Here is a 23,683-nt window from a genome sequence, read left to right as displayed (position 1 = left end):
TCTACTAATTTTTGAATTTTTAAAAAACGACAAATTTAGAAAAAAAAAAATTTTTCAAATAATGGCACTTACAGATATTTTTAATTTCTGCACGTGCAATTTTTTAGTTTTTTTTTTTTCTCGTAATTAATTAGTAGGAAAAAAAATTCAAAAATTGTAAATTATCTGCCAATTTCAGGATCATAAAATTTCACTCATACATTTTAAAAATTATTATAAAAAAAAAAACCGCGAAATTCGGGTCCAGTGTCACGGTAATTTTTAAACAAATTCTCTGGATGTTAATTATCTCGAAGTTAATTTTTAAAAACTTTTATTTTAATGCGATCTCGAGTCAAAGATCAAATTCGGATTTAAGCCTCAAAATTCTTAATGAGGTTTTCGAGGATCAATTTAGAATTTGGAGTCTGACAACAGTATAGAAAGTTATCGTAGTTTAGTCCTCAAAGTAGTAGTTATGACCCATTTTACCCCTTTGAGGACTAAACTGGAAGAACATAATCTGGATTTGAGCCTCAAAATACTCAAAACATACAGGAATAATTTTATCCGCATTTAAACCTCAAGTCTCATTCGACGTATTCTCTCCCCTCCCTTTTTTTATCTAAAATTTTTCAAAGTCCGAAATAAAATTTTTCATTCCCGGATTTTGAGGTCTGTTTCAATTTAGAATCGATAAATTATTCGCATTAGACCTCATATTTCTCATTGAGGATTTTTAGTACTAGAGTTACTTTCTGGGCGGCAAATTAAACATCAAAGAAATTGAGGCTTTTGAGGACAAGTAGAATTTGTTTTTTGACTGGGGATTGTAAAAGTGTAAATAATCAGTAGTAATAAAGTTGTAATTTTGCAGTGAAAAAAAACTCCATACTAAAGATTTTTTTTAATATCACAAAAAGTAGTACACCTGTTAGTGACGTATGATAGGCCTCATATTCTTGGACAGTGGTCACGGCGTCTGCTGTCATCGCCTTCTTCTCTTGTTGTGTATTATACGCTTCGGTAATGGGCAATCTTTTTTCTCTCTTATTATCTCCTTCTTAAATATTTTTATTCTCTCTGATGTATCGCGTGGGCGGCACGCAGGTAACGACCGACTCCGGGATTCGCATACATACTTTACGCTTCGGCACTCAAGCAATTTTCATCGTCACATTTCTGTGTCTTATCTATAAAGATATAACAATATACATACATGTATATACACTTACATATATTTATATCTATACCAATAAAAAATTAGATAATTAATAAAAATAATTTTTATTGATTTTATTTAATCGATTAAAAAAATATTTTATGTTGAGTCTCTCGGAGTTATCTCTAAAAATAGAAAGAGATTGTCGGAAGTGACTGTTGAGAGAACCGTAAGGTCTTCAAATGGTTAATTGGCCATAGTGACTTCTTTCAGGTGACCAGCAAACGCTACGAGAGTGGAACGAATCCGACGATGATAAACAGCTACTCCTTGTCCTTCATGTTTAAGTAAATTATATTAATAATGAGGGTAAATTATTTTTTTAAGGAAATAAAAAAATTTAAGTCATTGTTATAATGATCTTAATAACAATATATTTAAATAACTTATAATGATATTTATCGATCATTACCCAGACAGCATTCAAGTCAGAATGACTGCTTTACGACGTATTTTTGAAGGAGTCTTCAAGAAGTCTTATAATGACTTCTTAAAGGTGTCATTTTTAAGAACTCTTAATTAAGAGTTCTTGAAGACTTCATGAATAAGACGTCAGTTTTGTGACGTCTTATTGTATGCTTTTTTTAACTTTTTTGAAGTCAAAATGAAGTCAAAATTAGGAACTCCTTAAGACGTCATGGTAAGTTCATTCTGAAGTCTTATTTGCGGAGTCAGAAAAAAGAACTCTTTGAGAACTCTTTTTAAAGACGTCTTACTGAGTTCGCTAGGTGGCGCATTCGACATCTTGAGAACTTCTTAAAGACTTCTTTAACGTGTTTTTAAGACGTCCAAATCATAAATAGGAACTCATTCAGAACTTCTCAAGACGTCATTTTGCTATCTGGGTATCAACTTCTTAAATATTAATAATTAATTTGGATAAAATTCCTAAAGATATGAATATACGCAAGTGATATACACATATATAGGGGAAAGGGGGGGGGGGGCAAAACAGGGTACTCCCGAAATTTGATAAAAAAAAATTTAATATTTTAAATGGTTTTTAAACATTCCAAAATCACTTCTGTAAATATAATTAAGCGTTACTTTGAATTTTTTTTGGTAAACTTTTTAAAAAATCAATTGTCAGTTGAAAAATATTAATGACGTTTGTTTTATGATAAAAACTATTAAAAATTTTTTTTCTTCTTTTGTATCCAATAAACATGTAAAATATAATTTTTCTTCATGTAAATTACTTACAAAAAAATTAAACTTAATCAAATTCGTTTAAAATCCGGAAATTTTTTTTTTTACCTTATTTCGAGGTCTCCCCACTTTGCCTGCAGAAATGAAAAATTTTTTTTTTCAACGGTAACTGAAAATTTCTTCTATTTACTTTGAATATCATTAAAAAAAAAAGATTTAGCGTATTTGAGTCCTCGAAAACTTGGTATTTTCTTAAGTACCCCCTTTTGCCCCTCCCCCCTATATATAAAGAAAAAAAATTTTTTTGACGTAAGAAAATTTTGACTTTAATTCATAATACCAAAAATTTTCTAAGACGAGAAATTCTTTTTTTTTTGTATTTATAATATATAATATATATATAAATATATATATTAGTAAGAAGAAACTCTAAATAGTTATTCAGTGACATTAAGACACGTGTATACAAGATGTAACAACAAGGTTTTCTAGCTATAAAAGTGATCGAGGGATTGTATCTTCCTTTACTCGTGTATTGCTCGAGTATTAATCGAGATTTCTTGCTTTGCTTCTATTTCGCGTGTAACATCGTGTTTTCTTTTTATAGTCAATACAACTTCTTTTTATGTTACAACATTTTTTATTCGATTTATTTATTCAGCTTTAATTAATTATTGGGTTTAAATAAAATAACTCATTTAATTGGATTCAAAATTAATTTTTTACTTAACTATCGATATTTTTCTGATAAATAGTCAGATATACTCAATTTTTTTATAAGAAAAAAAATACAATTAACAAACTGATGGGCAATTTTTTTTTAAAAGAACCGTAATATTAAAATATCGAAGTAAAGTTTAAAATTTTCATATTATTTTCAATTGCAAAAAATAATTTTAAATAATTTCCAAGCTGTCAATCTTTCAATTAAAAAACGTGGTAACATTTCAAGACAACCCATCAACTGTCATTTGAATTTAAAATTCCCCAATAAACGTCTACGAATATTTACATCTCACTTACAAGTAAATAGGGGAGGGTGGGGCAGAGCGGCCCCCCTGAAATTTTGACCAAAAAAAAAATTTTTTTTTTTTCGACTAATTACTATAAATCCGATATGTTGGCGCATTTTTATCCCTACGCATGACATTTGGGGCAAAATGGACAAGCCCAAAATGTTGAAAAAGTGATTTTTTCATATTTTTATCGTCAAATTAAAAAAAAATTATTATAATTCCACATTTCTAGCCCTACGCATAACACCTGGGGCAAAATGGACCAGCCGAAACTTCCGAAAAAATTATTTTTTCATATTTTTCGGCCGTTTCTCTATGTAAAAGGCAAATTTGGTCACTAAAAATTTATAAAAATTAAATTTTTTTTTTTAGTTGATAAATTTTTGAAATAAAGTAAAATTATAGAATTGATTTTTTTTTTTATTAAATAACAATTAGTAATTAAGATAATCGAGAATGAACGATTTTTTACGCTTTAAAAAATTTTTTTCGAGTAATATAAAACCAAAAATAGTTGTCAAGAGAAAGAAATACATTCTTAATGATGAAAACAATTTAAAAAAAAAAAAAACGAAAAAAAAAATTTTTTTTATCACTTTTTGAAGGGGGGCCGCTCTGCCCCACAAAAAAAAAAAAAAATTTTTCAGAATTTTGGCAAAATGTCCATAAATTTGTTCGAAATAGGACAAAAGTAAAGTGATCTTACATTCAGTATAAAATTTTAGCCCAAAAATTGAATAAAAAAAAATAATTTTCCAGATCAGAAATTAATTTTAAAAAAAATGAGATAATGACAGCAGAGTTTAGATTTAAAACCGAGGGTGTGACTTTGACACAGATATAAAATACATATATATTTATGTATAAATTGCATAATCGATGTCACGTAAATAAATGATATATCTTTCCCAGTGGTTGTAAGCAGGCACGCCCCAGAATGACGAGCTCAAGCGCAAAAACCCCGTTCTCCGGTCTCCGATGAGGCGTGGCGACCGATCTCTAGCCAGCGTCACTTCCGGCTAAGATATCTGCCTATGATACCTCATTTTAAAGAGCTAACCAATTTTAAATGTCATCAGTGACCTTTCATATATATCTATATCTCTATCTCCACATACTTCTTCTTCTTCTTCTTCTTCTTCTTCTTATATTTCTATTTCTATTAACTATTCTACTTGTACACTTTACTCCGATACCATCGGTTTATTTTAATTCCAAGGCTCTTATATTCTTATCCGTATTAATATAAAAATCTAATATTTTTAAAAATTACCATAATACCTCTCATTATTATAATAATTAATTAAAATTAAAATCTTTATAATGAATATTTTTTTTTATAAATAATTACGAAGAAAAAAAATAAAGAAGACAAGACATAAAGAGACGTAATTTTGTGCCCTCGCGTGCCGTTTTCTCGTACCCGTAAGTTTGCGATGAGGTCGCGACTCGCGAGTGCAGCAACTTCTTGATACTTTACTCGACTTTTATTCAGCTCGCATTATATTAGAGGAGTAAAGGGGGAAGGAGAGAAAAAAGAGTAACGTAATGTAACGAAGACGATGAGGACGACGACGACGTACATAAGACGATGAACAACCACTCGAGTAGCTGGTGTAAGTTGGTACTCCAGGATATTTCGTCATTTCCTGCTTCTCACGCGATACAATCTAAATTAACTATGTTCGCTAGACCTCCTCCCTCACTATACACCGCGGCTCTCGCATCTCAGAAAATTTCTTATTTCCTAGCGAGGGCACCGCTTTATATATATAAATAAATAAATATATATGTGTGGTAACTTATGTATGTTAAGAAAAAAATGTACATCAACAAGGATATATAACCCATGCTCGGCTTTCACAATTCTCCGTTTTCGCACCCGACGTGCTTCAACGCACCTCGATTATTAAATCCATCGTAAACTTGTTGATTTAATATTTAATACACTTGCCAATCATATATTATTTTCATTTTTATTAGACGTGTTTCAATATTTTATCGCTGGGTAAAGAAAAAATATTTCGTTTTTTATTCCGATAAATTTATGGAGAATTTTTTGGTTTTGTATGAAAACTTTGGAAAAATTTATGATACTGAAGTTAGCAGACGTCTAATAATTTTTGGATTTTTTTAGACGATAAAACATGAAAAAAAAGTATTTGAAAAAATTGCATCTGTAGTTTTTAAAATTTTCTACATGTGCATATTTTTGTATTTATTTTTTTGCAATTGATTTGTTGAAATACGAAAATTCAAAAATTTTTAAATGTTTGCTAACTTCAGGAACATAAAAATTTTTGAATAGATGACTTATGATTTATTTTTAGTAATGGATACATAGAGGGAGTTTTCGAAGGGAGTTATGGTAATGTTCAGTTTGAAAATTGGAGGCATTGAAAGTTTCGCTGGAAAATGGATAATTTTTACGATCCTGAAGTTAGCAGACAATTAAAAATTTATGATAGTAAAATTAGCAGACATTTGAAATTAAAAAAAATTTTTTTTCAACAGATAAATAGTGAAAAAAAAATATTTCCAAAAAAATGCACATGTCGGAAATTTCATAAACTATACGTGCAATTTTTCAAAATATTTTTTTTAATATTTATTTTTTTGTTAAAAAAAATCAAAAAATTTTTATATCTGCTAACTTTATTGTCGTAAAAATTTTTGGATTTTTTTTTAACTGTTAAATTTGAAGAAAAAAAAAAACTAAAAATATGCACATGTAGAAAATTTAAAAGACTATGAGTGCAATTTTTTTAAATATTTTTTTTTTATAATTTCTCGCTTAAAAAATAATCCAAAAATTATTAGACGTTGACTAACTTTAGTATCATTAATTTTTTTATTAATTTAAACTTTGAATGGCTGTAACTTTTGAAGCATTGTTTCTAGAGTAATTTTGAAAGAGACCTTTTTTGTAGGAAATTAAATTTACTACAAAAAATGTTTACGACTTTTTTTCATAAGATCGATAGTTTAGTTGCTAGAGTTGATTGAGCGATATACTGAATATTGATTCAAATTAAAAAATAATTTTTTGTTGAAATTTTGAAATAAAATTCCGGTCGTGGTTTAAAAATAAATTTTTCCAATTCCATTTATTTTGAAATTTTATTATAATAATTTAACGTCAACTGATTCTCATAAACGACATTCTAAGAAAATAATAAATATTCATATAAAAAAATAATTATAATAATGAGTTCTTGGAATAAAAAAATCCAGTCGAAATTAGGATGCATAAAAAGTAAATAAATAAATAAAATAAAATGAAAATGTAAGCACGTCTTATTTTTCTTAAAGACAAGAAAAAAATAAAAGAAAAGAGTATTTAAGCGTGTTCATTTGCTGGTGAAACGACGTTGCGGCCCTCAGATGTACCCAGGTGAACTCTGCTACCTCTATACGCAACCGGAAGTGACCGCGTGCCTGTTGGGTCGTGGAAGAAGTATTCGTGGGAGGCACAGTACCGGAGAACCTTTCCGCTCGCTCAAATGAGAAGTCTCGAAATCCCCAAGTGAAACTAGAATATTTTTTTTTATTAACACACTTTTTTTTTAACATTTTACTACACATTACACACTACTCACTACACATGTACTTTTTTTTTATCGAGCGTCTTAATTATAAATTATCCTGACGCTCTTATCTGTCACACTTTTAAATTGAATAAGAATAAAAAAAATTTTAATTGAATTAAAAAGTAAATTTGTTATTTAAAATACATTAGATAAATAAAAAAAAATAATAATCAGAGCTTATGATCTTAAATGTTAAGACCACACGGCAGGATGAGTTGATAACTTTCACATATTGGATTTAAATTCATGGCACCGTAAAGACCAATGCGGAACTCTTAACTTTCGGCAAGTCACGTTTGAAGTTACGCTATATATATATGTTATAATAAAATATATAGATGAAATATGTGTGCGTGTGCACACATGTGTATGTGCAGCTATGATTCTTTGATACTTTTGGTTGGTACACATTTATCAGTATGGTTATTCCTTTAGTTAATAATTCTTCCAAGTCACCGTGGCATCGCATCGGCATCGCCATCGCGTTTATATTACACACATTAGCTCATTTACTCAACTCTCACTATCTGTCGATCAGAGTTTTAAACTCGAGCTAATAAAATTTGCACGTAACACGTGTGTACATGATAGTGTGCTGTATAGAGACACGGGGACTCCGTGTGCACATGGCTTCCTTTTTAATCGGTATATAATACGTGCCTCAGGACTCACTAATGATCCCTCGTCAATCAATCTATCACTTTTAATTTCAAATCATTTTATAACTATTTATAAATTAGTCATTACTTTTTTTTATTGATAGCTATCGGAAAAAAAATTTTTTTTTTTTTTAGATTTTTTATTTGTGTACATAATGGAAATTAAAAAAAAAATTAGATAGGGTAGAGGTCACTTTAGTGCCAGTTTTGGACACGTGAAAAATTTTAATTAATTAATTCGTAAAAGTCAAAATCAGATAATTAATTTTTTAAAAGTGTTTAGAAATACTTCTGTCTCACTATTTAAATGGAAATTTTATTTTACTCTTTTTCATTAATTAAAATAAAATATTGAATGTCCAAAAATGGAGCAGTGGCCACAAATGGTACCTCTACCCTACTGCCCCCTTGAAAAAATTAAAAAAAAATATGTAAAATATGTATATTACATATATTTTTAATGATCCTGAAGTTCACTGACGTCTGATATTTTTAGGATTTTTTTAAAAACGATAAATTGATGAAAAAAAAAAACTAAAAATATACACAGGTAGAAAAGTGAAAAAACTATAAGTGAAATTTTTTCAAATATTTTTTTTTTAATAATTTATCGTTTAAAAAAAAATCCAAAAATTATTAGACGTCGGCTAACTTCAGTATCATATATTTTTAATAGCTAACTTTTGGCCGGTTTTCGTATATATTTTTAATGTAATTTAAATATATTAAAAATATATCGGTATAAAAAATACATGTATATTTTTATACATGTATTTTTATGTATATATATTTTTTTATAAATTTTTTTCATAGGAGTAATTTACGAAAAAAAAAATTTTGAGTAACGGTCTCTGTTATTTTGAAAAATTTTTCGAGTCGCTGTGTACTGGGTGGTCAAATTGCCTCATAATTTTCTAAATACTGTACAAGGAAATTTTTTTCGGAAAAATAGTGGCCCGTTTTGTCCCGGATTTATTTTTTGTCAGTAAAAAATTTTTATCAATGAATTTTTGTTGGCAGTTTCAATGAATTTAAAAATTCGAATCAATGAACGTTTGTAAATTTTTTTTTGAAATATTTAGACAGATGCATTCGATAAAAGATAAATTTAATGAATGTAAATAAATACGAAATTATTAAAATATTAAATGATAATGAAATTTGAAAAATGTCGAGAATTTCTGTCCAGATGGCATAATGTTTAGCGAAATTTATGGTATCTAAAATAAAAATTGAACGCGAGTATCCAAAAGTTTATGGATATCTCTGGTTGATTCAGCTGGGATCTTATAAGTATTTCGATATAAAGCGCAAGCCCAAGCGGATTGTCTTACGCGCAACCAGAATGCCCGTAAATCTCAGATCTGTCGTCGATCTACACGCCGGCAATAAATCCATACGCGGTCCGGCACATAGAAAATAGAGAGGAATAATATTTAAAATCACTCGGTACTACACACGTTCTAGGTCTGCTCCTCTCAGAGAGACCGCGCTCGAAGTGCAAGTTCTGATATTAAATAGAGAACGCGAGTGATAGCGGATAGGAACCAAGTTATTTTGCGTTCGCGCTCACATGTCTGAGCTACGCTTCCTAATGTTAATACCACGCGAAATACTGCAGGTACCAATATATTATTTATCTACTTGTTTCATGCAAACAGACTTGACCGCCGAGATATTGGACATGATTAGGAAAAAATTATTTTTATACTGATTAGAAATTCAATGAACTGACGTTAATTATTTATATTTTCCATGGATTTTTTTTTATTCAACAAATAAATAATAATTTTTTAACGGCCATTATACCTGACTAAAATTTAAAAAATTAAATTCCGGCATTAAAAATTTTTTTTCATCAATTTTTATGATCCTGAACTTAGCAGACAATTACAAATTTTTTGATTTTTTTTAGGCCAATTAAATTTGAAGAAAAAAAAAAAACTAAAAATATGCACATGTAGAAAATTTTAAAAACTACAGGTGCAATTTTTTTAAATATTTTTTTTTTATCGTTTATCACCTAAAAAAAAAATCCAAAAATTATTAGATGTCGGCTAACTTCAGTATCACCAATTTTTATGATACTGAAGTTAGCCGACGTCTAATAATTTTTGGACTTTTTTTTAGACGGTAAATTATAAAAAAAAAAATATTTAAAAAAATTGCACCTATAGTTTTTTAAATTTTCTACTTGTGCATATTTTTAATTTTTTTTTTCTTCAAATTTAATTGTTAAAAAAAAAACCTAAAAATTTTCAATTGTCTGCTAACTTCAAATCATCAATTTTTAATAATAAGATTATTTTTGAAATATTTATTTAATTAATTATAAAATAACACGAGAGTTGTTTCTGAAAAAATTAAATTAATTTTTCACGCATTGAAAAAATCAGAGTTTAATTTTAAAAAATAGGGTAGAAGTACCATTTGTGGCCACTGCTCCATTTTTGTACATTTAATACTTTATTTCAATTAATAAAAACGCATTAAAAAAAAATTAATTGTATTAGTGTGATAACAGTATCACCGAACACCTTGAAAAAATTAATTGTCATCGTGTATTTTATTAATTTTTTTATTTACAATTTTTAAGTGACCAAAAACGGTACCCTAGTGAGTCCGACTTTCGATAGCGAAAAATAAAGTCTTTGGATGATGTAAATCGGTGTAGATTAAATTATAATACAAAAGTAGGAGTAAACAGTAGGATGTTGTCTAGTGGAATCAGTTAGTTGGCGTTGTAACAAATTAACCAAGCAAATAAAAATAAACAACAAGAGTTAGAGGATCAGTGATTTCATTGCTCGGTTGTCTTTGTTGTCTCTCACTTTACTTAACATTACTCTAGTCCAACCTTGCCCTCTTTGTCTTAGTCTATATATACATAGATATAAATATATATATGCATAAATGTGTTGGGTGTTAAATATGTATATATATATATTTAAAAGCTCATAATAAGAACCGGCGAAGCGAGGGGAGCTTGAACTAAACGCGTACTGAGATCTCTGACTGTCGAGAGCATATCCGCGGTGGCTCCACCTCCCAGGGGCATCTGCCGCCACAGGAGAGATCATTTTTGCCGCGTATTTGCAAACTGAATAATAATAAATACGCGGATAAGCGAACGTGAAGAGTCCGCGTTCCGCCTTCACGCAGCTCACTCGCAACGCGGATTGGTCGCACTGATCGCGAAGGGGACGGCGATCTTCGTCGTCGGCTCGCGGACCGCCACCGCGGACCTACTTTATACTTGCTCACCGACGCGTCGTGATACGTACACAATATTCTTTCTCTCCCTTGCTTACTTATTTATATTTTTTTGTTTTTACTTTTATTTTACCTCCAGTACGATGTAATGCCTCGGGTTTAGCTTGCGAATGTACCTAAGGCGCCTCTTCTTTCTCTATAAGAAATCCATTTATATATGTATATGTATGTGTCTTTGTATTGATGCTAAGAGTTTAAAAGTCTCTTGCACATACAAGAAAGTACGCTCGGAGGCCGTTTCTTTTTTTTATGGCCTCGTAAACCAATGCAGCTCTTCGATATTCTATCCCTTGTTTCCCGGATTTCGCGGATATTTTTATCTTTTTCGAAATTTCGATTTTTTTATTTCAATTATCAAAAGTTAATCTAATTATTAATACTGCGAATTATACAGCAGCTTTGTTCCGACTTGAAAAAAATTTTAAAAAATTTTTCGGATTCGATCATCCCAAAATAATACGATCCTGAAGTTAGCAGACCATAAAAAATTTTTGGATTTTTTTTTAAACAATTAAATTTGAAGAAAAAAAAAAAAACTAAAAATATGCACATGTAGAAAATTTAAAAGCCTACAAGTGCAATTTTTTTAAATATTTTTTTTTTCATAATTTATCGTTTTTTAAAAAATCAAAAAATTATTAGACGTCGGCTAATTTCAGTATCATAAAATAATGAGGATTTTGAAGTTAACAGACAATTAATAATTTTAGGATTTTTTTTACAACAAATTTATGAGAAAAAAAAAAACTAAAAAAATGCACATGTAGAAAATTTAAAAAACTCCATGTGCAATTTTTCAAAATATTTTTTTTTTATTATTTATATTTTTAAAAAAAATCCAAAAGTTTTTTGACGTCGGCTGGCTTCAGTATCATAAATAATGACGTATTTTTATTAATTATTAGAAAAGTCATTAAAATTTTTCTTAGAAAAAAAATAAAAAAAGGGCTCGCTAAGAAAATCAACTCGAGTAGATTGAGCCTTTTACTTCTTACATTATAATTAAATTTTTTTACCAATGAATTGAAGATTCTCCGTATGATTTTTTCAAAATTTTTTATCGACTTGATTGATTCTTATACGTCATTAGACGGTTTAGTCGACAGATTCAAGCGCCAGTACATAGAAATGTATTAAATTACATATGCATCTGTACCTACTTATAAACTAGTAGATACGGATGTTTTAATTAGACAAAATATTTGCATATAGTAATTAAATTTAATACTGTATTGAATATTTTAATTATGAAAATAAATATCCCCTTTATTTTTTTTCAAAAAAAAATCCCCGACTTAATTTTTCCAAATTATTTTGTTCGAATCACTCATAATTAAATCGGGTTCAAAAAATTGATCACTGCTCAAATGATTAATTTTTTTTTTACTATCGACTGCAAAAAATATTTAGACACTCGAACAAAATTTTTTAATATAAAAAATACAAAATGTCAAAATTTTGCAAAAGTTCCATAAGGATAAAGAGTAAAATTTTCAAAAAAAAATCCCCGACTTAATTTTTCCAAATTATTTTATTCAAATCACTCATAATTGAATCGGGTTCAAAAAATTTATCACGATTCAAATAATTAATTTTTTTTTGCTATTGAGTGCCAAAAATGTTTGGACACTTGAACAAAATTCTTTGATTCAAAAAATACAAAACATCAAAATCATGAAGTAGAATAAAATTTTGCAAAAGTCCCATAAGGATACGGAGTAAAATTGAATTGGAAGTACAGTAAGTGTGTAACAGTAAGCGTACAGCATAAGTATAAATATATATAAATAAATATATATAGCAGTAGTATCAGAATAATCATGATGTCCATGCAATTTATTTCTCTCTCCCTTCTATGAGGATCAAGATTTAAATTTATTCAAGTTATCTGCAAGGTACACTGGTATCCATTAGCTCGTACAACCGGCGTAGTTTCATGGTTCGTTACAGAAAGACCGACAAAATTCGATATGAATGAAGATAAACTTCATATACATACGATAAAATTATTTACAACTCTCTTTTTTATTTATTTACATATTTTTTACTACTATCCCACACCCCCGAGTCCGCTGGTTACTTTTTAGCGAACACTACGCGCCACTACTTGTTTATAATATTTCAAAAAAAATATATGAAAAAACTGGGGCATTATTAAAGGAAGCGTAAAACTTTAACGAAGCGTTAAACCGAAGAAATGTTGTTTGATGTAATTTGTGTAATTACTAAATGGATAATGGTAAAAATGCGTTAAGAAGTATATTATTATCATAACTAAACTCTCGGTACTTTTAATTAACATATCAAGTTTTATTATTTGCCGACAATTAATTACAAAAATTTTATCATTTTTCTTCCTCAGTTTTATGGAAATTGTAATTTGAAAATTTAAATTTTCGCATTAAAATATTGATCGGAATTAAAATGATTGATTAATAAATTTTCATGAAAATTTGATAAATTTAATTGTTGTATCAAAATTTAAACAAAATTTCAAAGGATGAATTATTAAACTAATCAATTATAAAATTAGTATCAGAACTCACTATGAAAAATTTTAAAAATGTGTAAAATGTCATTAGCAGGCTTCTGCTGCCCAATTTCAAAACACAGAAAGAGTCAAATTTTTCAAAATCTATTTTTTAGTATTTTTAGTTCCAGTGGAGTCTTATGAACACGATTTAATCCCGAGTCAAAAAAATACTAATAATAGTCTGCTATAATTTTTTTGACTTGCTTTTGACTCAGATAACTTGATTTTGGCTACTCTTACTTTTTTTAACTTCAATACAACTTTTTGAACTTAAAACTTTAAGTCAAATCCAAGACAGCATGAATTGGTTGCCGTAAATCGGTATTAAGTAAGACAACTTATGAAAATGTATTTTCATATCTTAAAACGTGTTTTTCATTAATTAAAAAAAAACTTGACTTGCTTTATGAAATTGAATCTTTATTTGTCATACACAGTTGAAAATTTTGTGTTCTTGTGTAAAAATTCGATGGTTAAATATTTTGAGTCAATTATTTGACATCATCAAGTGTGAATTTAACTAAAGTTGAATGTGTTATCTAATCTCAACGATTTTTAACCCTGCACTCAAAAAATTGAATAATACACAGTAAAAAATATTGTGTATCTGTGTTAAAAACGGTCCTTGTTAAAATTTTTGTGTTGATTTTTTTGTGTCAAATCAACACAATTCTTTGTGTTACTTTAAAATTTTTAATCGATTTACTCTTCAACACTTTAAAAGTGTTACTTAGTATAAAAATCGATATTATCAACATTTATTAAGTGTTACTTTAACATCAACACAAAAAAAGTGTTGAAATTTTAACACAAATTTTGTGTTGAAATTCAACACAAATAGTCTGTGTTGAAAAATAACACAAAAATTGTGTGGACCGTTTCTAACACACAGATTGTGTTGATTTTAACACAATATTTTTTACTGTGTAGGAATTACTATCTAGTTATGGTAAAATTTTTTGTATAAATCATCTACAGATTGTAACAATTATTATACATATGGTGAATGTTACAATCTAAATGATTTATACAATCATCTAGATGGTATTCACTATTTTCACTGATTTTTCAACTGTGTAGAATATGACTACACAACTTCCCGAACTGAGGCGGTCATACAAAATGACCAAGATTTTGAAAGATTGACCGGATTTCCAAATGTTATTTTTGTCAGTAACCGTGTCCCAAAATTGGGCACCGACTGCTCCCTAATACCAAAGTTTGATTGATCTTTAATCTAAAAATAATATAATTAAGATGATTGATACATAAAGTCATCGATTCCCAGTTTCGAGAGCTTATTCATCAGCCTCGTTACCTCACTACACCCAACGCAGAGTTGTCAGTAAGAGCAAAGGAAAGAAATTAAAGAGGGTATCTGTCCTATCTCAGCTTGGTCTAGAGACCCCCGCGGTGATTCACATGAGCCTTCGGCCAATCCACCACACAACACCACACTTATTCTATCTTACACTACACTCTGCTACAACACTACACTACTCTACACTAGGAGACGGCCTTTCTCTTCGTGTGCTAATCGATCCGCTTCCTACGCTTGTAATTATGTAATGTTAACGGCGACCTAAGGATATATACCTAAGGCGTACCAAAATTCTCTGTAACCTCTCATATATACACACATTCATACATTCATACATATATTTATAAATAAATATATAACCCTACCTTACATTCGTCACAATAAATCAAACAATTTTTTTTTTATCAAATTCATTGCACTTCTACATATATATTAACTATTGATTGATTTATTATCATATATGATTCATTAATTCTCAAAAAAAAATTGTACCTATTAAATTAATTAATTAATTAATTAAGTAATTAATAAAATCCAATTTTTCTCCATGAAAATTTATGATACAGATTTAAAAATAAGCGATGAATAATAAAGGCGCGCGCATCCTGCGCGGCTGAAAAAAATTAAAACTAACACAGTAAAGTTTAAAACCCTTTTGCGGGCAGGTATACGAGCTCTTTTAATACTATTACACACACACACACACACATCGTGGGTGCGCGGTAGATCTCGTCTCCCTCTACTCTCTCCTCTATCACTCTTTCTTTTGTTGCATCGTCCTGCGGCTGATTTCGCGCCCGAGTGGCGCGCAGTCGCGACGGGCGCCTCCTCGATGACGGACGGCCTTAACTTATTCACTACTCTCTTTACTTAATACCACAATATTTACGTCAATTTATTTACCAAAATAGTGACCATAAAAATATCAATAAAAAAATTTTTTTTTTAATTTTCATTTCGAAAATTTTTTAATTCCTTCAAGTGTCGGATTTAAATTCAAACAAATTTATTGTGAGATAAAAGTGTGGTGATAAAAACCATCCAGCAGTTCGTCAAGTGATTTATTAAATTTATTATTTATTTAGTATTTAATATATATAATTTTAAATTACGATAAATAATTTATTTAAATCGAGACTCAATTTTTAACATCACCTCCATAAATAATTGTCTTGTCTCAGCAGAGCTTTGCTTGATGATCTGAGAATAGAATAAAAAAAAAAAGTAATAATTTGACTCACCAATCGCCTACCCAATCACTGCAGACACACGTTATTATGTCACACTCCCACACGAGCGACGGTACATTTTGTCGCGGGTGTATCGACGTCGTTTGACATTTCCGCCGGGATTTAACACGCCTGGATGAGTGTCTTGTTATTACAACAAGTCGATACAATTTTTTAAATTATCGAGACTGTGATTATCAATAGTAAAAAAAAAAAAAATATAAAAATTCAAATTTGAAATTTTTCCCGCTCGGACTGTCAATCACGTGATTTGTGTAATGCGTAGTTGTGATTAACGAGTGCGTTTAAAATTAAACAAATATAAAATTGTGGTTTGAGAATTTTCAGTGATTTTTAAAAATTCATCAGAAAATTAACGAGTGAGTGGCGGAATTATTTGAATAAATAAAGTTACAGTTGCTTTTGTTATTAACATTTGTGCTGTGACAGTGAATTTATATGGAAATACACGTAATAAATAATTGAGGTAATTTATATTTTCCTCATTAAATAGAATAAGTAACGTCTATTTATTACAATACATTTCGTTTTAAAACAAATAATGAGCTTTGAGTCAGGGGTTTAATAAGACGTCCGCGAACACGTGAGTCGACGCGCGAGTCTAGAATTTTTTTTAACTTTTGACTTTTCTTTTTTTACCGAAATAGGAAGTGGATAATAAGCAAATCCATCATAGATTTGCGTAGGTTTAAATTTATTATTTTTTTTTAACGCGGGAAATTCAAATTTGAAAAAAGTCATTTAATTATTAATTAAATAAATTAATATTTTTTTTTATTTTATAATAAAAATCAATGTACATATCAAATATAATTGTCATTACTTATTACAATAAAAATGATGGTCATATATATATATGTATGAAGAATGTCTGGTGTCAAGGTGTCACATAGCAGTACTCAGAATAAAAATAATATTAATGATAATAATAAAAATAATATAATTTTTACATCAGTTAGCTGCTAACTCATCGTAATATTAATTTACTTACATTTTAATTTTAATTGCAAAATTATTTCGGACAAATTACAATTAAAAAAAAATAAAAATCTATAAAATTTCATTTTTTGATTAAAAAAAAAAAAAAAAAAAAAAATTTGTGATGAAATATAAAAAATCATCTAGTACATAACACACTTGTAATTAAAAAAAATTAGATTGACATCCGACCTAATCTCGAGGTAAATAACAGACAATTAATAAAATCGTTTTTAAATTATTGGTTTTACTCCGCCATGTTTTTTATTGCAATAATAAATAATATCTTTTGGTAAATGAATGGATGAGAAAAAATAAATTTATTTGTATTTATAATAAATAATAAATAATAATGATAATAATTTGGGTTGGATTATATACTAAAAAGATTATTAAATATAAAATTTCTCAAGACGTAGTATTGAACCTGCTGGTGAGTACTCGGTACTGAGTACTGAGTACTGAGTGGTTTTATCAGTCTGAAGTCTGTAGGATCGTCTACTATACCGTGAGATGCCGGGTAATAATCAATTTTCTCTGACCCGTTATATTATAGTAACTCTAAATGTCCAATTCAGAAGTCGATAGTCATCTACGATCAGTATTATTTATTATTTATTTAATATTGTAGTACGTGTAGTACAGAAAAAAAAATTCTTGCTCCAAAAAAATTTTTTGATGATCCTGAAGTTAGCAGACAATTAGTAATTTTCGGATTTTTTTTTCAACAAATCAATGACAGAAAAACAAAAAACTAAAAAAATGCACATGTAGAAAATTTAAAAAACTACAGGTGCAATTTTTTCAAATATTTTTTTTTTTATAACTTATTTAAAGAAAAAAAAATCAAAAAATTATTAGACGTTGTCTAACTTCAGTATCATATTTTTCGGAGTATAAATTAAAGACAAAAAATTTTGAGCAAGAAAAAAATTTCTTGCCCTAAGAAAATTTTCTGTGATTCATAATGCAAAATATTTCTTGTGCCAAGAAATTTTTTTTTTTCTGTGTAGCTTAAAATAGTTGATCAATAAATTTTAATTAAACTGTTTAATGAAATAAATGATTGTTACTTTGATTGTTAAGGTGGTTAAAAAGTGTTGAGTGGATACAGATGGATGAGGGTGTTTAACACATGTGATGAAATGGATGGCACGCCACGAAAAGAAGTAGAAAGGATATATGGATACCCATGGGTGGAATTTGGCCGAAATGTGCCAGCGTTATCATCAAGCTGTACCACCACCGGCATCATCCTCAGCTGGAACTGCAGGAGCTGCGCAAAATTCATCCCCGAATAAAGATCAGTCAAATATCTCACACGGTTTATCTAGTAATCAACACGTCGAGCAAACAAGTCCGTCCTACTCTCATTACACGTGAGTTTATATTTTATTATTCAGCCAAAATTATTATCAACACAAAATATTTAGTCGTACGTAATTTTGTTGATAGCAAAAATTTGACATTTTAAATTTGGCGCTAAAAAAAATAGAGAGAAAAAAATTCAAATTCAAATTCTGAAATTTTTTGAGCTCTCGTTTTAATTTCAAAAATATTTTTATGAGGCAAAATTTTCCGGGAAAAATTATAAATCAAAAGTAAAAATTTGCCTTTTTATAAACCGTCTTACCTCTGATAGAGACAAAAAAAATTCAAATTCAAATTTTGAAATTTTTTGAACTCTCATATTAATTTTCAAAAAATTTTTCACGAGAAAAATTTGAAATTAAAAATAAAAAAGAATAATTTACAAATTGAATAAAAAAAATTAAATGGCGATAATTAAATTTGAAAATGTGTCAAAAATTAAACACAAAAGATCTCCGTGTCAGGATTTATTTATTCAATTATTATTTTTTATTTGTTTTTAAATAAATAAGGTATGATATTTGTAAACATATCTTATATATTAATAATGGTAAGGTGAATTGGGGGGATAAGTATATGATTCGCTGGAGGAGGTCCAGGTAAATCCTGTTATTAGTTCGATTATTAGGGGAAAGAACGATCAGGTAAATTGTAGAGGCGTAACCATGTATTTGGTTAGTGTAATCAGTAATCAGTAATCGCTAATCGTCAATCGGTCTTGTATGTATCCAAGATCGGTCATGTTCCCACAAATTTTCGAATTCTCACTTTCATTAATTTTCGATTCCTAGAAACATTATTTTTTATTTTATGGCGTTAACTTAATGGGTTTATTTTTCGCCTCATTGAATTTATCGCGTCCGCGAAGACATAAAACGAGAGTGATTTGTCTCCCATCGAAGATATTGAATGTCGAGATTTTTAAAAAGGACTAGCCGATCGTCGGTGGGTTTGAAACTTAATTCCGCGTGCTGTGCTAAAACACCGCGTTACAAAGTTGATGAAGGTGTAGATGTCTCGTGTTATTTTATTTTAGTTCCTATATATTTTTAACCTCTTCTCGTCCGATTTTATTTTTTGTTGCAAAATTTAAATTAAAATTTTTTCACAAAATTTCGAGCTGGACAGGAAAATTTATTTATTTAAATTCAAATTGACGAGCATCAGTAATAAAAAAATGTTTAATATCAAACAATAAATTAAAACACGAGTAATATTAAACAAAATCTATACATGATCGATCAACATACTGGTGTGTCGGTATACTTATAAGCCTACGATATGTAATTCTTCGAAGATAAACATAGCAAATCGAGTTTGTTAATTTTCTAAGAAGTCTTTGACATTCAAGATGAGCAGGCTAATAACAATTGATTGTGTACTAAATTTAATTTTCATATTAATTCGCTGAACTCATTATTTTTCCAATTCTCTTAATATTATTATTATTGTAATTATTATTTTTAAATAATTAAAGGTTAAAGTATTTTAAAAGTTAAGGGCATTCTCAGACAAACCTGCCCTCCACTATTTCAAAATACGCAATGATTTTTAACTGTGATAATTATAACACCGACTAGAAATTACTTTGGGATCGCCCGCTGTGTATCTCGACCTCTTTGGGCCCCAATAGGGCATTCCCAATAGGAAAATCCTTATGAGGGCCCAATGGGGAAATCCCAAACAAAAATAAAATAATTCATGGTCAGTATTTCCCATGATCCAGAATGATACTGAAGTTAGCAGACGTCTAATAATTTTTGGATTTTTTTTAGACGATAAAAAATGAAAAAAAAAATATTTGAAAAAATTGCACCTGTAGTTTTTTAAATTTTCTACATGTGCATATTTTTATATTATTTTTTTGCAGTTGATTTATTGAAAAACGAAAATTCAAAAATTTTTAAATGCCTGCTAACTTCTGGATCATGATCCTAAAGTTAGCAGACAATCAACAATTTTTGGATTTTTTTTTCACCAAATCAATTGCAAAAAAAAAAAACTAAAAAAATACACATGTAGAAAATAAAAAAATCTACAAGTGCAATTTTTCAAAATATTTTTTTTTTTATAATTTATCATTTTTTTTTAATTCCAAAAATTATTTGACGTTTGCTAACTCCAGTATCATTATTTCCCACTTGGGTTTTGTGTGGGGCCTTAATAGGAAATCTCAAAGTGAAAATAAAAAAAAAAAAACGTATCAAAATTTTATCAATTAATTTAAAAAAAAATTGAAGCATTAATTGAAAAAAGGACAATTTTGCTGAGATGTAGATTAAAAAAAAAATTACTTACGTTTTTTATCAGTTAGGAGTCAAACGAAATTTGAAAAATAAATTAGCCTACAAAATTTGAAAATTTGAATTATAAAATTGCACAGACTTTAGGCCTAAATAACTTGAGTTAAAATTGAATCAAAGCATAAAATAAACACTGAAAATATTTCATTGAAAATCACTCTGGCGCATAATTTTCGTAGCATTGTCACTTATTGTAATCCGTAATTTAAATTTAATTGTATTGGTTTATGCCGACCCCAAAACCGAAAAATTACAAGTCTCCAGTACTGTGTCCTTTAGTTGAAAAAAAAATGTTAATCCTTACATATTAAATATATAAATATACATTGTATGTTACCACAACAAAATTAAAGTGTCCCAATTTTCTTTGACGCCCATACCGCAAAAACTTTCCCAGACTCGTCTACATTCAAATAACGTATTCTTATATTTATTCAAATCGAATTTCATAATTTCAATAACCGATCAACAATAAACAAATTTTTTAATAATTCAGCTCCAAAATTAATTAATTTTTCAAAAAGAAAGTTTTCAAATTAAAATATAAATATTTAAATTACACAAATAAAAAAAAAAGTTTATGTATTTTTTATAAACGTCAATTATTTGGAAAGTATCATCCGGTAGAAATTGCCTGCGTTTCCGGAGCTGGATGATATATATCCCCAGGAATATATATATATATATATATATATATAGAGTAGGTGGCATTTTTCATTCGAGTCGATAGAGATACATGTAAACTATTTGCACGTGTCTCTATCTGGCAAATCTAATTCTCTTCTCTTCTCTCAGTCTATTACGCAGCTTAATATTAAGTTACACGTCAGCACAATATATAATAATAATAATAACAACATCCGAGTCCTTATCCTGCGAATAGAACATGCGAGGATCCAACGCCTCCTCAACTGGTGCAGCAACCGGGTGATCTACGTTTAGTTTGTGGTAACGAAAGGCTTCCGTTATAAAACGTTAAACGTCCCGTACGTTCTCGTATCAATTCCCACAACCATTGTTTTAGAGTTTATTACGGAATTTACGCGCACGTTTGCCGTTACTGTTTCGACGCCTTTTTATAAATCCCCGAGCATTGTTCTCGCGGTGACAGTTGTACCGGTGATGCGCGAACCAAACCATCTTCATTTTCAATTACCCACTTGCTAATTTACTAGTTTTATTTATCATCAAAATTTGCGAATCTGAAGTTGGCAGGCATTTAAAAATTTTTGAATTTTTTTTCAACAACTTAATTTTAAAAAAAAATAAAAATAAAAAAATGCACATGTAGGAAATTTAACAAACTATAGGTGCAATGTTTTCAAATATTTTTTTTTTTATAATTTATTGTTCAAAAAAAAATCCAAAAATTATTGGGCCTCGGTCAATTTCAGTATCATAGTTAGCTGAGGTCTAATAATTTTTGGATTTTTTTTTCAACAACTTAATTTAAAAAAAAAAAAAAAAATAAAAATATGCACATGTAGAAAATTTAACAAACTATAGGTGCAATTTTTTCAAATATTTTTTTTTTTATAATTTAGTGTTAAAAAAAAATCCAAAAATTATTAGGCCTCGATCAATTTCAGTATCATAGTTATCTAATAATTTTTGGATTTTTTTTTCAACAACTTAATTTAAAAAAAAAATAAAAATAAAAAAATGCACATGTAGAAAATTTAACAAACTAGAAGTGCAATTTTTTCAAATATTTTTTTTTTTATAATTTAGTGTTAAAAAAAAAATCCAAAAATTATTGCGCCTCGGCAAATTTCAGTATCATAGTTATCTGAGGTCTAATAATTTTTGGATTTTTTTTTCAACAACTTAATTTAAAAAAAAAAAAAAAATAAAAATATGCACATGTAGGAAATTTAACAAACTATAGGTGTAATTTTTTCAAAAATTTTTTTTTTTATAATTTACTTAAAAAAAAAAAATCCAAAAACTATTAGACCTCAGCTAACTTCAGTATCATAATTAGCCGACGTCTTATAATTTTTGGATTTTTTTTAAATGCAATAAATTACAAAAAAAAAATATTTGAAAAAATTCCACCTGTAGTTTTTGGAATTTCCTACATGTGCATATTTTTTTTTTTTTTTTTTTGTAATTTATTTGTTGAAAAAAAAAATACAAACTCGTTACCAAAATTTCTCTATCGAAATCCCAAACTATTTTGAGTCTAGATATTTTTATAAAACAAACGGTTTATAACCAAAAATATATGAATAAAAAAATAACTCATTAAAATATATTAATTAAAAATTCAAAAAAATTAACCAGTCGTTGACCTGATCTTTAATATTTATAAAACCCCGTGCAATTATATTATAAAACACGATGTTTTCCAATAATTTTATCGATATTAAATAAAAATACGATGTAAAAAAAAATTTTAATAAACCCGAGGACAAGGAGTCTGAAATAAAAATACTAAATATAAAAAAAAAATAATATTTCGGTAAAATATTCAAGATGCGTAAGATAAAGATGTTTTTTTTATTTATTTTTTTTTTAAAAAAAGAGGTCGATGTGGATGTCAGAGAGGAAATGAAGACAGTATATCTCGATTATCCAGATTGCTGGGGTCAACGATTATTAGTCCGTTCCGGTGTGGCGAGCGTGTAAGACTGTAAAAAAAATTAGTCGAGGTAAAAATGTGTTCAGGGATGTGCTTTCTTCGTTTCTTTTAAATTCTACAAACTTATAAATTTATATATATATATATATATATATATATATGAGATAGTATATTAGTATAGGAAGACGCGACGTCGCCGTCGGAGCGTTAGTAGTGCAGAGGTGAGCGGCCGGGTCGTAACTTCCGCTTACCAACTGAACCGCGTTGGTCATTCGATTTAAAAGTTTAATCAGGGGCCTATGTTATACACTATGAAATTACAGTTCCTGCTGCGGTTACGTACACATACGACCACTGATCCATCCAGGGTGTGTACCATCTGCTATTATATTTTTTATATATACATATATACATAACACACATCCCATCACCTTTCGAAATCTCATCTCGACCCA

At 28.6% G+C, this 23,683-nt stretch overlaps 1 protein-coding gene across 1 annotated transcript in view; it reads left to right on the top strand.

Annotated features, from left to right (window-relative positions):
• LOC130675317 (uncharacterized) overlaps positions 1 to 23,683 on the top strand; it is a gene marked incomplete in the record, with an annotated part of 143,049 nt that overhangs the window by 68,278 nt on the left and 51,088 nt on the right. Inside the window, 1 exon segment of the mRNA XM_057480900.1 lies at positions 18,076 to 18,349. Within this exon segment, the coding sequence (XP_057336883.1) occupies positions 18,153 to 18,349 (197 nt within the window).

This window comes from Microplitis mediator, chromosome 1, assembly GCF_029852145.1.
Source record: "Microplitis mediator isolate UGA2020A chromosome 1, iyMicMedi2.1, whole genome shotgun sequence".
NCBI classification, from domain to species: Eukaryota; Metazoa; Arthropoda; class Insecta; order Hymenoptera; family Braconidae; genus Microplitis; species Microplitis mediator.
The sequence above is the reverse complement of the archived record's forward strand: the minus strand, read 5'-3'. Positions and strand labels throughout refer to the sequence as shown.